This window comes from Microtus oregoni, unplaced genomic scaffold (genome assembly GCF_018167655.1).
Source record: "Microtus oregoni isolate MIOR12 unplaced genomic scaffold, Mior012 000049F_ref0000343, whole genome shotgun sequence".
In the NCBI taxonomy this organism is placed as follows: domain Eukaryota; kingdom Metazoa; phylum Chordata; class Mammalia; order Rodentia; family Cricetidae; genus Microtus; species Microtus oregoni.
In genome coordinates this window covers 4,242,351-4,255,246 of record NW_024543223.1, presented here as the reverse complement: position 1 = coordinate 4,255,246, position 12,896 = coordinate 4,242,351, and the positions used below count along the sequence as shown (strand labels likewise).

General features: G+C 40.3%; 1 protein-coding gene across 4 annotated transcripts in view; it reads right to left on the bottom strand.

Moving 5' to 3' along the window:
• Positions 1-12,896, bottom strand: part of LOC121436448 (protein FAM193A) — a 125,462-nt gene that overhangs the window by 39,231 nt on the left and 73,335 nt on the right. For 3 of the 4 annotated variants that reach the window (XM_041636370.1, XM_041636367.1, XM_041636368.1), the window contains exons 8-12: positions 12,331-12,446; positions 11,974-12,216; positions 9,008-9,161; positions 8,705-8,884; positions 3,581-3,832 (exon numbers count right to left, since the gene is read on the bottom strand). In XM_041636370.1, coding sequence (XP_041492304.1) covers positions 3,581-3,832; positions 8,705-8,884; positions 9,008-9,161; positions 11,974-12,216; positions 12,331-12,446 — 945 coding nt within the window. The remainder of the gene's footprint in view (positions 1-3,580; positions 3,833-8,704; positions 8,885-9,007; positions 9,162-11,973; positions 12,217-12,330; positions 12,447-12,896) is intronic. The other variant, XM_041636369.1, reaches the window with a different exon arrangement.

The window sequence follows — 12,896 nt, the reverse complement described above, 5'->3', positions numbered from 1 at the left end:
GACAGTAGTGAGCTGCCATGTGGGTGCTGGGAATTGAACCCAGGTCCTCTAGAGAAGCATCCAGTACTCCTAACTGCTGAGCCATTTCTCCAGTCCCCCACCTACACTTTTTTAAGTTCAAGAGCAGTGACCAGGCCTGGAAGGTATAGTTCAGTGCCTAGAACTCTAGACCACAATGCAATCTTATTTATTTATTAACTTATTTATTTTTGTGTGCTGGCAACTGAACTGAAGTTAGGCAAGAGCTCTATATTTTATTCTCTAATATTTCACTGCAGTTATTTTTTTGTCTTTTCTTTTACCTTTTATATATCTATATTAAAAATAAATGTATCACTAGTATACAAATCAGTATTTTTTTTAATCTCAAGGAAATTAAATCTTCACAGAATTCATCCTGAACATTCTATGAAAAAAATATTTATCCTCAATGGTCAGAGTATCAAGTAAAACAAAAATTAAAACCATGACATTAAATCTTATAAGCAACAACTGTGACTCCACCATAGCAGAAACTCCAAACAAGGTAGCAAAGGACAGAGACACAGGTTGACCCAGGAGCCTCAGTGAGTATGGCTGACTTCCACACACAGCGCCTATTCTTTGACTCTTGGTTATACTAAGACACCACATTTAGCACTTCCAAGAAACCTCCAAGGGAACTGAAGACAAGCCTGGGCCATTCTAGAATAACTTGTGTTTCTAGAAGGTCCTTCTACTAACTTTGTGGAGCTGTTAACATACTGTATATTTAAACAGTCATAGCCAGAACACTCTAGTAAGTCTGCCTAACTCAAATAATACAAACCAATTCTGCAAGGCTTGGTAAGAGAAAATACAAGCTTGTTTAGAGAAACCAATGTTTTTACACCAGATATACACGAAGTATTTCATAAACTGCATACTTTCCCCTCCATACTGGGAATCAGAGTGTCCTGAATGGCAGGAAACACTACCACTGAGTTATAACTACAAGCCTATCAATAGCATCTTATTTTCCACGATAAAAAAGGCCTTCAACAGGTATATTTCAAATGGATCATTGTGGGGCTGGAAAGATGGTTGAGTGGTTAAGAGCACTGGCTGCTCTTCCAGAGGATCCTAGTTTGAATTCCAGCACCTACATGGCAGCTTTCAGCTGCCTGTAACTCAAGTTCCAGAGGATCCAGCACTACCTTCTGGTCTCTGCAGGCACCAGATACACATAAAATAAAGTAAAATAAAACTAAAATGTTTATCAGCGTCTAGTCACGATATCAAGAAGTAATGTGGTTGAAGTGTGGCTTAATTACAAATTTGAAAGTTTCTATATGATCATAACCATGTGTGGCTAGTCCTCTCTATTTGCCTTCCTACACATGAATGTTTTGCATTTACCTATGATCTTAAGTTTAACAGGGTCAAAGGAAAAGGTATCAGATACAGAAATGGTACTAAAAATGCTTTTCTTTTCTTCTTTTACCCTTTTATGAGACCTCTAACTTTCTTAAAAAAAAAAAAAAAAAGGCCAGTCTTAAAAAAGAGGCTGGAGAGATGGCACACAGATCTGCTTCAGTTCTAAACACCCACATAGTAGCTCACTTAAACTCCACTTCAACGGATTCAATGCCCTCTTCTAACCTCCATGGACATCAGGCACACACAGACATGTACAGGCAAAATATTCACACACAAAAAATAAAAATAAATCTTTAAAAAGGTTAGGTGTGCTGGAGAGATGGCTCAGTGGTTAAGAACTGGCTGTTCTTCCAGAGGATCTGGGTTTGAATTCCAAAACCCACATCCTGGCTCACAAACATCTATAAACTCCAGTTCTAAGGGATCCAATAACTTCTACTAGCCTCCAAGGCATACAGGTGGGGCACAGATACCCCTGCAGGCAAAACATTTATACGTTTATCTGTAACTTCTGACTTCAATGGGTACTGCATGCATATGGTGTACACACACGCACACGCACACACACGAGGACAAAATACCCATATATAAATGAAGGTGGGAGGGGAGACAAAGTAAGGAAGGTAACTTGTAAACAGTTGAGAAGAGTGTTCCCAGTGAACTTGGGGAACAATTAATTAATACTTTCAATAACAAAAAATATACAATGCCGGGTGGTGGTGGCGCACTCCTTTAATCCCAGCACTCGGGAGGCAGAGGCAGGCGGATCTCTGGGAGTTCGAGGCCAGCCTGGTCTACAAGAGCTAGTTCCAGGACAGGCTCCAAAGCTACAGAGAAACCCTGTCTCGAAAAACCAAAAATAAATAAACAAATAAAAAATATACAATGGACATTCTTTAATCTTTCTTTTTTTCCAGAATTAGGTAAAAGTTCTATTTAGAAAAAAAAAAATAAGTGGGCAGCACCTTATACATTCATTCACCCAGATGAAAGGAGGATATAAAACCACAAACCCCCCAAACATAGTGTGGGCTTTGACGACATACTTGAAAATGCTTCGAAGACATTTGTTAATAAAGATATTGCTACATTTTCAAAATGGGTGATTCTGAGTACTTATAAAAACTAAACTTAAACCTTATTCTTCTGTAAGTGTGATATTAATCTACCACCTGTGCCTCTCCCCAGCAAACACACAAGGAACCCATTTACTAGCCACTCATAACGTACCATAACGTACCATAGCGTGACCCCAGAGGACCAAGCCCTTCCCATGTCATGGCCCCACTTTTTGTCCCACTTGAGCATCACTGTGTTAAATAAACTAATAATATTTTTGCTTGATTGGCACTAACTTGGAACCATAACATAACTAACATAACAAAATTTCAGCATTATGGATGGTCAACAAGGCAAGTGCAAAGCAGCTCAAGAGCCAAAGAAGCCTAAAAAGTAAACTAGCTAGGGATGGTGCATACCTATAATCCTAGTACTAGAGATGTAGAGGCAGAAGGATCATTGCATGTTCAAGGCTGCCTGGTCAACATAGGATTTCAGGCCAATTTCTCTAAATTTATTTCAAAGTCTAAGATACTACGTATATACATGTGGTTCTTTAAGGAGACACTTAAAAGTTGACCACTTCTAGACTTTTGCTGCTTTTCCTAAGTGAGCTCTTTGCAGGTTGGGTTTTGAGGAACCTCTTCTTTGCCCTACAGCTATATTTCCATATTCACAGATAATACGATTTCTCTGTGTTTCACACAGGGCTTTTCTTCAGGCTTGCGTAATTGATAAGGTCCTAGTTTGCAAGCCAGAAAACATCAGAGGATTCAAGCTATTTTCAACTCACTTTATCTATTATGTTAAGGCAAAAGTCAGGTCCGGGGTAGAAAAATGGACTATTTATTGTCAAGTATCCTGGAGTTCAATCTGTTAGCAACATCCCCAGAAAACGCTCTAATTCTAGTGACTAAATCCTGATTTTTTTTTTTTTTTGTATTCCTATACACTGCAAAGGTTCAACATTACAAGAACTTTAGAGACTATAGCCAAAGCAAATGTCTGCAGTGCATCAGGAGCAGCCGCATGGGTCAGCATACCCACTCCTGTTTGCTGAAGTATGTGCTCTTGTCAGAATTCAAGTCATGAGAGACTTCAAGGCCTTTCCTAACTGGCTTACCTTACTGTGTGTGAAGGGGGGTGCTGTATACAAAGTGGGGTGGATGAGCGGTCGAGGCAGGTGTGGAACAGTGTGCAAGGGTACATGTCCGTGGATGTGGGGGTACAGGTGCAGCGCAGGGTGTGTTGGCTTCTCTGGGCTCAGGAACTGATGGCCAGGAGGCAGGGCTCCAGCAGTCATTGCTGATGCTGGTAGCCCAGAAGCTTCTTGTTTACAAACATGGCATTCACAAGTGTTCGGAGTTTGTTCCGCCTAAAACAACAGAAAAAGAAGTACATGAATTAAGCTACAGTCAGTGAGAACTACAGAGCAAACATAAAGATTAAGGACTCAGTCTGGGCTAACTAGAGCCCCCCACATGAAAAAGTACAAATGCCACAGATGAAAGCAAGGAAGGCTGCAGAGCTCAGCCTCATTTTCCAGAAGGGTATTTACAGAGACAGAAGTCACTGACCAGGGACTCAACTGAGCAGCAACAAGGATTTCCATAAAGATATTAGAAGGATAAAGCCAGGAGGGAACTGGAACCAAAGACAACAGGATCACTGGGTGGCTGGACTCTGCTGGGCTCCTACTTTTCAATCAACAGCTGCAATGAAACTTCCACCAAGAAGGGGAGATTGCATGCTAGCTGGGGCAGAAGGAAGAGACTAGTGAAACTTCCTTATCAAAGCAAATGTGAAATTGAAAACAGGTAACAAAGATAACACTTCAGACTCTAGAATTAAGCCATAGTCATACACTGGGACCTTGAAGTCTTTATTTAAAGATACCCAGAACTTCAGGGAAGAACAGGAAGAATCTGGACTTTCTGTCAGAGCCTTCTCTTGATCTAGCTCTAGTGCAGGGAGCAGCATACAGGAAATATGAGTAAAGAAGCCTTGCTACCAAGGAGAACAGCTCAGTGTCCAGTGAGCTGAGTCAAATAAAGTAGATGTCAGGTCTCAAACCTGGGACAAAGAGCCTAACTAAGGTGCCTATTTAACTTATCGACACAGACTTGGTTAGCATGTTCTCCCAGAATCCTTTAGTCTCTCCCTACCTGTTAGAGGGTACAGCTAACATACTCTTCTCACAGTTACACTTCCCTAGATAATCCATCCATTTTGGTTGCTGGGCCATTTAGGCTACCTTTTACTCTTCTGGCTCTCCTTTCTCCCTTCCCCATTCTCCTCACATGACCCTGATCAGGGTCATACCCACTCTCCCAGAAGTCCCTGCCTCTGGCTATACTCTCTCTCATAGCTATAATAAACCTCCCTCATATCTAAGAGCAGCAATGTTCTTCCTTTTTAGTCCTTTTCTCATTCAGTAGACTCAGTGGGAATGGACAGTGAATGAGAGAGAGAAACAGACTGGGGAAACTTTAAAAGTGAAATGGCTGTGAAATACTCCTTAAATTATCCAAAGCTCAGTGGTTGACTAGGAAGCCACAGTTTACACATAGTCACGACCTTCAAAGGAAGCATACAAAGGAAGAAACCACCAAAGTTCACTGGAGTACAAGCTGAGCAAGGGAACTGTTCCCTAATCTACACACAGATGTGCTGGAACACAGAGGAACCTTCAGAAGAGATAAGGCAGCAAGGATTGACCCAATAAAGCAAGCAGCCAGGCTAAAAGCAGAAAGGGGCAGCAGGGCATGGGCACACATCTTTAATCCCAGCACTCTGGAGACACAGACCTACGTATCTGTGAGTTCGAGGTCAGCCTGGTGTACAAAGAGAGTTCCACGAGAGTTAGGACTGTTCACACAGGGAAACCCTGTTTCAAAAAACAAAACAAACAAACACAAACAAAAACAAAAAACAAACAAACAAAAAAAACCAAAAAGTAACAAATGAAACAAAACAAAAAGCAGACAGCAGCGGCTCTCTCACAATGTGAGTGATGTAGATGCAGGCATTTAACAGCAATAAAGTAATGATCATGGAAAATAAAAAGCACACCCCCTGGGGGGTGACAGCAATCCCAACGAGAAAGTCAGACTATAAAGTTATTATATATAATAAATATTATCTAAACCAATCAGTTTTCTACAAAAAAATATGAGACATGCCAGAAAAGGACAGTCAGATGTTTCTGCACACTGTAAATATGTATTGTTCCAATTGGCTAGTAATAAAAACTGTTTGACCAACAGCCAGGCAGGATAGGGTTAGGCAGAACAATTAAACTGAAGACTCAGATGGGTGTGTGTGTGTGAGAGAGAGAGATGTAAGCAGTGCCCAAGAAATAACATGCCTTTGTTAAAAGACTTGGCAATACATAGATTAGCAGAAATGGGTTAATTTAGATGTAAGAGCTAGCTAGTAATAGTTAGTAATAAGCTAGTTAGTAATAAGTATAGGCCAAACAGTTTGTAATTAATGTAAGTCTCTGTGTGATTATTTAGGACCACGCAATGGGGACATGAAAGTATTGCCTCTCTTACAGTCATTGGACAACAGTTCTTGGTCCACACATCAGACTGACAAACAATGATGTCTAAGCAGGAAGAACAGCTTGTTCAGAGAATTAAGGATAATGTTAAAACAAAAATTCAACATAAAGAGAAAAAAAAAGATAAATCCTAAAACAAACTGAAGATGACAGAAAAAAGAATCTGAGAATCCCAGTAAACAAAAGAAATTAACCTTGTATAAAATGTATCAAAAACTAGCAGAACTGGAAAGAACCATTGATAATCTATATACTGCAAATCTAACCTCCATGAAGGTGGTATTAGGGGCTCTATCCTCATCCTTTCTTCATCCATCTAAAGCTACTGTGGAAAGATGGCTACTTATAAAGAAGCACACTGGTGGACTGAATGAGAGTGGCCTCCATAGGCTCATATATTTAAATGCTTAGTCCCCAGTTAGTGAAACTATCCAGAAAGGACTAGGGGTTGTGGCCTTGTTGGAGGAGGTGTGTCACTGGGGGTAGTCTTTGAAGTTTCAAAAGCTCAAATCAATACCAGCTAGCTTTCTCCCTCTTCTATCTCACTGTGCCTGATGCTTAGGGATTAAGGTATTAAGTTCTCAGCTATTGCTCCAGCACCATGCCTGGCTGCCTGCTGCCATGCTCTCCACCATAATGGTCATGGACTCACCCTCTGAACAATAAACTCTATCTTCTGTAAGTTGTCTTTAGAAGACACACATTACCAGACTAGAGGATAGGCCTTATTGTATTTCAAACTTACCATAGAGTCAACAGTCAAGTGAGCTGTGGGGTAGAGACCAACATAAAGACCAATAAACAGAATGGAATGTAGGCCTGAATTTTTAATATGGGAAAATATGATCTTTCCAAAAAAAAAGGTTCTAAGTCTAACCTTACACCATAAGAAATATTGAGTCACGAGGCAGTGGTGGTGCACATGTTTAGTTCTAGCACTTGGGAGATAGAGGCAGGTGTATTTCTGAGTACAAGGCCAGACAGTTCTATAGAGAGAGTTTTAGGACAGCCAGGGTTACACAGAGAAACCCTGTCTAAAACAAAGCAAAACAAGAAATACTGAGTCAAACAGATCACAGTATCAGTCAGAAGTAAAATTATAAATCTAGAAGAAAACCACTTTGTTTAAAACAAAACAAACAAACAAAAAAACAACAGAACTAGAATGCACTGAAACAAAAACCTTGGGGGGCTGGATAGACAGCTCAGAGGTTAAGAGCACTGGCTGCTCTTCCAGAAATCCTGAGTTCAATTCATATGCAGATGTGTTCCATAGAACTGATCTGGCAATAAACAGGGTGTTAGATAAACTGAATAAATGGTCAAAAGGGAGAAACAACACAAGTGCTGGCCAATAGAGTTAAAAAAAGACAAAAACCCCACCACCTCCAGAGCAGAACAGAGCGAAGTCAGTGGAATCAGAGTGATGAGACCTTAGTTTCAGCCCATGGTACTACAGAGGGTGGGAAAAGGAAGGACAGGGCTAAATGAGGATACAGCTCAGTGGTAGGGAGCTTGCCTACCATGGGTGAGGCCTAGAATTCAAACTCTTATAATTTCTCAGACTTTCCTCAAGATTCTAAATTATTTATAACCAGGCATGGTGTCCACACCTGTAATTCCAGCATTTGGGAGGCAACATGATCAGGAGTTTATAAAAGGCTAGACTTAGCTACATGGTATGGTACTTTGTCTTAAACAAACAAAATCTAAAGCAAACTAAAATACAATAATAGTCATACAAACAAACAAAAAAATCAAACATAAAAAACAAGGCCTGAGATCAGTTCATGTACTTGTCTTAATAGAGGACCTGAGTTCAGTTCCTCACACCCATATCCATTGACTCACAACTACCTGTAACTCTAGCTCCAAGGGGATCAGACACCACTGGCTTTCCTGGTCACTCATGTGCACATGCCCATAAAAATACATGTAATTAAAAATAATGAAAATAACTTTTAAAAATTAAAGTTACAAAAATAAAAAACATATAGAATCACATCCTTCAGAGACACGTTAAGTAAAAAGCAACATAGCCTTTCTCACAAGACAGGAAAGAATAAATGTTTGCATTTGCACATAATGAAACCAGTTATCTCCTGGGCATAAGGGCTGAAGGTACACAGGTGATGGGACACAAAATGGGGGACGATGATGCCAAGACTTCCCAATTTACTCCTTTTGATATCACCTTTATTATTTTAATCACATACATTACTCATTACAATTATTAATTAGCCAAGCGCCTGGCCTCCACTTGTTCTTCCTTTCATTTAAAAAACTCTTACTGAACTAATAAAACTCTGAAGCTGGGTGTGAGAACATACACCCCAGCATTTGAGTTTAGGTAGAAGGATCATGGGTTCAAGGTCAACCAAGAGTGAGAACTATCTCCAACACAAACAATAAAACCCATCTTTCTTTTACAGACAAAAGGAAAGAAAGAAAAAGGAAGAAAAGCAAAAACCTGTCTCTAAGCACAGAGTGTTATAAAACTAATGACAATTATAGATCTGAGCAATAGCAAAAAGAGACTAAAATATGAGTTGTATATAATTTATAAGTAAACTTGTTTCTCTATAGTTCTAATTTCAGGAATTGCTGGAATTGGCATAATTTGCTTCTATTTACAGGAAATACACAAAGGAAGAAACAGAAAACATAAACAGAAGATCTTACCTGCTGCGCTGGGTAGGATGGAGGTGGAGTGTCTACTTTACTCTCGTCTGCCCTTGGGCTACCATTTCCTAGAGCCTCATCTTCTTTGGGTGCTCCTGGGGGCTCACCACTACTTTCACCATCAGCATCTTCATCATCAGCTTCTGAAGAACTATGGCTGGTGCTGCTTACCTGAGGGGACTTAAAAGGCAGCATTCTGTAGCTTTATTTTTCAAAACAATAGTAATGTAAATGAAATGTAAGACCACCACATCTGGCATTTACTGACACCCACACCTCCTCATAAAAAAGCTACACCCATACCTCATCTTTCAGGGCCATGTTTTCCCCACCACCATTCAGTTCGCTGTGGATTCCATTCATGTTGGCCACCACATTGGTATCATCGTAGTTAGTCAACGGATAAATGTCAGCAAACTTAGCTGACAATGGTGCGACGTCTTCATCATCACTACAACTGAGGCAAGCAGAGACGGTCACCATGAGGCCCTTCGTTTGGGGAGGACAGTGAGGAGCACCCCCCACTGAACACGACATCTCCTCTAAGGTCATGGGTCTGTTCACGAAGAGTGTTCAGTGTCACTCACACTACTTAACACCTCTTAGTCACCTGAACACAAAGAAAAGCCTGGATGAGTAACATCTGTGACTTGGAGAATGATGGGAAAAAATGTCCCACAGTAGAAACGCTGGTGTGACCAAGATGAATTGGTAATACATTTTCATTTGGCCTGAAAAGCCCTGGAGTAAAAGTGCCACCCCCAAGTAGACATCATTTTCATGAAAATGTTAAGATACAAAAAGTAACCACAGGTCTTTTACAATCACCAAATTGTTAGATAATATCCAGCTGACCAAATCTCCCAAGCACGGTTATGTAACAACATGATAATTAAGTTAGCTATACTCAAGTCAGTTTTGAAAATCAACTTCATCTATGCAATGAGAAAATGACATGCTCACTGAAAAAAAACAACAACAACAAAAAAAAAAAAAAACCAGAACTTAAGAAAATCTTCTGGATTTAGCCTATGGAGATCACTTTAAAATATAACTTCCTAATATAAGAGAAGAGCTACTGTAGATTAGGGATGACCAGACATGCCCACCCCAGTATTAGCTAAAACTTGCGCCAATCTGTGCTCTATCTTGACACAATGATCTCTAAGAAGGTAAAAATCCGAAGGATCAGTGCTCTGCCTCCTAAGAAAAGGTCCAGAATTAAAAAGCACATGGTACTCTCTCTTTTGTTTTAAGACAGGGTCTTTCTATATAACCCTGGCTATCCTGGAACTCACTATGTAGACCAGGTGTTGACCTTATAGAGATCCAACTGCCTCTGCCTCCTGGGTACTTTCTATTTTCAAAACGAGGAACCTAATACACTTCACCAATATCTGAAGCTCACCAACAGAAGAAAAAAGCACCCACCACCAAGGGAGTGTGTGTGTCTTGGCTAACAGTGTTCCTGCAGTGTTCCCACTGCCATGGTGTACCATGGGAAAACTGGTTCTGAAATAAAGTGGCCAACTCATCCTTAGCACGTACATGACAAGTGGAGGCTTCTCTGCCTCAGTAAGACCCACACTGCACTGTACTGCAATGACTGAAATGATGTTGCTGATTCATCAGTTTAGAAAACAGCACCAAGATAGCTACGTCACAAGGATTTTCAATCACACACAGGTTGGAAGACACTAATCACAAGTTGTTAGGGCCTTGAGTATTGGAAGACACGAGTTGCCCAGACCAACATGAGGGCAGTTCCAGTTCAGGTAAAAGGCTCCTGTAGCTGATGTTCTACTAATGATCACACATCAGAGCCTACTATTGATAATGGCAATTATGACAATAAGTGGGACAGTTTGATAAAGTTAATTGCAATTCCCTAACTTCAATTTTCCACAGATTCACCTGCATGTTAAACTTCCATATGCCTGGTTAGAAACTGTATAACAGCTAGCAAAGAAATCTTCAAAATGCTTAAGACCTGAGAGCATAATCAGCAGAACTTTGTTCAATGAAGAATAAACTATGGGCTTCAGCTCAGGCCTTTAGAATGTATTTGGGGTTGGGATAAGACTCAGTGATACAGAGTTCATATAAGGTCCTGAGTTCTAGTCCCCTAGCAACAATAAAATTAATTCACTGAGACCTGGAAGACAAGGATAAACATCAAAGGAAGAAAAAAAATGAGCACCAGCATGACAAATTCAAATGAAGTATATGATGAACATTTCTATCAGTTCGAAGACTCTGAGGATCACGTGCAGCCAGATATAGTCAACAATCCCTCAAAATAGCACTTCTGCAGGCAGGGCTATGATGGTTTCATGTTCAACTTACTTTACTTAAGAAACAACATAAAGCCCACTGGGGTGGCATATGCCCTTTAATTCCAGGACTGAGGAGGTAGAGGCAGGTGGATCTCAGAGTGTGAGGCCAGTCTGGTTTACATAGAGAGCTCCAGGATAGTCAGAGCTACATAATAAAACTGTCTCAAAAAAAAAAAAAAGGAAAAAAAAAAGAATGAGAGAGACAGAGAAACACAGAAATGAAAAAGAAAATGCCAGGTGTGGTGGCACATGACTTTAATCCCAATACTCAGGAAGCAGAGGCAGGTGGATCTCTGAGTTTGAGGTTAGTCTGGTCTACAGAGTGAGTTCTAGGACAGCCAGGATTACTTAGAGGAAATTCTATCTCAAAAAAACCAACCAACAATCCATCCAAACAAATAAACCAAAAAAAAAAAAGAAAAAAAAAAAAGAAAAAAAAGAAAGAAATTGTATATACCCATGGGCAAATAAACTTATGAAGCCTCTGCAAATGACAGGGTCACTACTGAGTTTACAGCCCCTTGCTAGTATTAAATGTACTTCTTATAATGTAGGAATACAGAAAACACAAACTTTCAATTGCTTGCTAAAGTGATCTGAGTTCTTAGCAAGACATGGAACAAGCATGAACACTGAGCTGACAATGAAGAGGATGAACAGCCACTGTCCACCTCAGGAAGAATGAGAAAATGAGACCAGAACTGTGAGACATTTCCCTGCATACCAACTGGTAATTATAAATTCACCATATTTTTTCAGGTAATAAAATAGTTTGGGTTTATTGATTTCATGTTTTAACAGGTGCTTAACACACTGAAAGATCCTTTTTTTTCTTTTTTATAAAAAGCACTATAATGGTGATCATATTTCTGATGTATGTATTTATCATTACTGGATAAATTTCTGAAACTCTATCATAAAGTCACAACTTACAAAGTTGGTGCAGAGCCATTGTCTGTGAGGATGAGTCTGGGATGTTGCTGAATTGTGATGGGAGAGCTGGAACCTGACCCTGAGCTTGCTGATGACACACTAGGTGGGCGCATCTCAGAGAGATAGTCGGGAGCAGAATCCACTTGGAGTGGTAGCTGGTGAATGTGGATGTCATCAGTGACGGGGGGGTCCATGATACCACAAGTGAGGATGTGTGAGAGGCTGCAGTCATCACAAGCACATCTGATCGGGAATTAAGGACAGTTACCAAGAAAGCCAACTCTCAAAGTTGGGTTCAAACCTCTGCTTGTTTCAGTGTGGGCTGAAGGTCAATAGCACCTAGAGAGCCTAGCTCACCTTCGCCTGTAGTTGCAGTTAGGGCAGTCTGGCATGCTCAACCGAGATGATGACAACATGTGTCTCCTGGTATCCGTGAAGTTGTTCTCACCAGTAACTACTTTCTTATTAGTTAACTAGAAGAAATTATCAAACAACAGCTTAAATTTGCAAGATACTCCCCCCATTTCCTGCACCACATTTCAACTATGACAGTAATCATGCTCATTTATAACCCAAGAGGCCCACCTTTTGCAGATGGAAAAAAACAAAAGAACAGGACAGCCTTGGAGTATGCAGGCAGGGTCAGTCAAATCAAGAGTGAAACATCAGAAACCTTTTAATGTTCTGGTCTCCAGAAGACATATACCATATGCATTTTTGCAGATAGCCATAAGGTAGAACTGTTGTAGACACAAAGTTTACTCAGTCTGCTCTAGATACTCAGGACTTGTTAAGACACCAGAAATTGAGACTCATATGTGGAGTAGACTGGACCCAAGAGATATCTAGGTAGTAGCACCAATAATCAGGAATATGGATTTCAAAGGGGAAGTGTGTGCCAGAACTTAATCAAGCCTATCAGC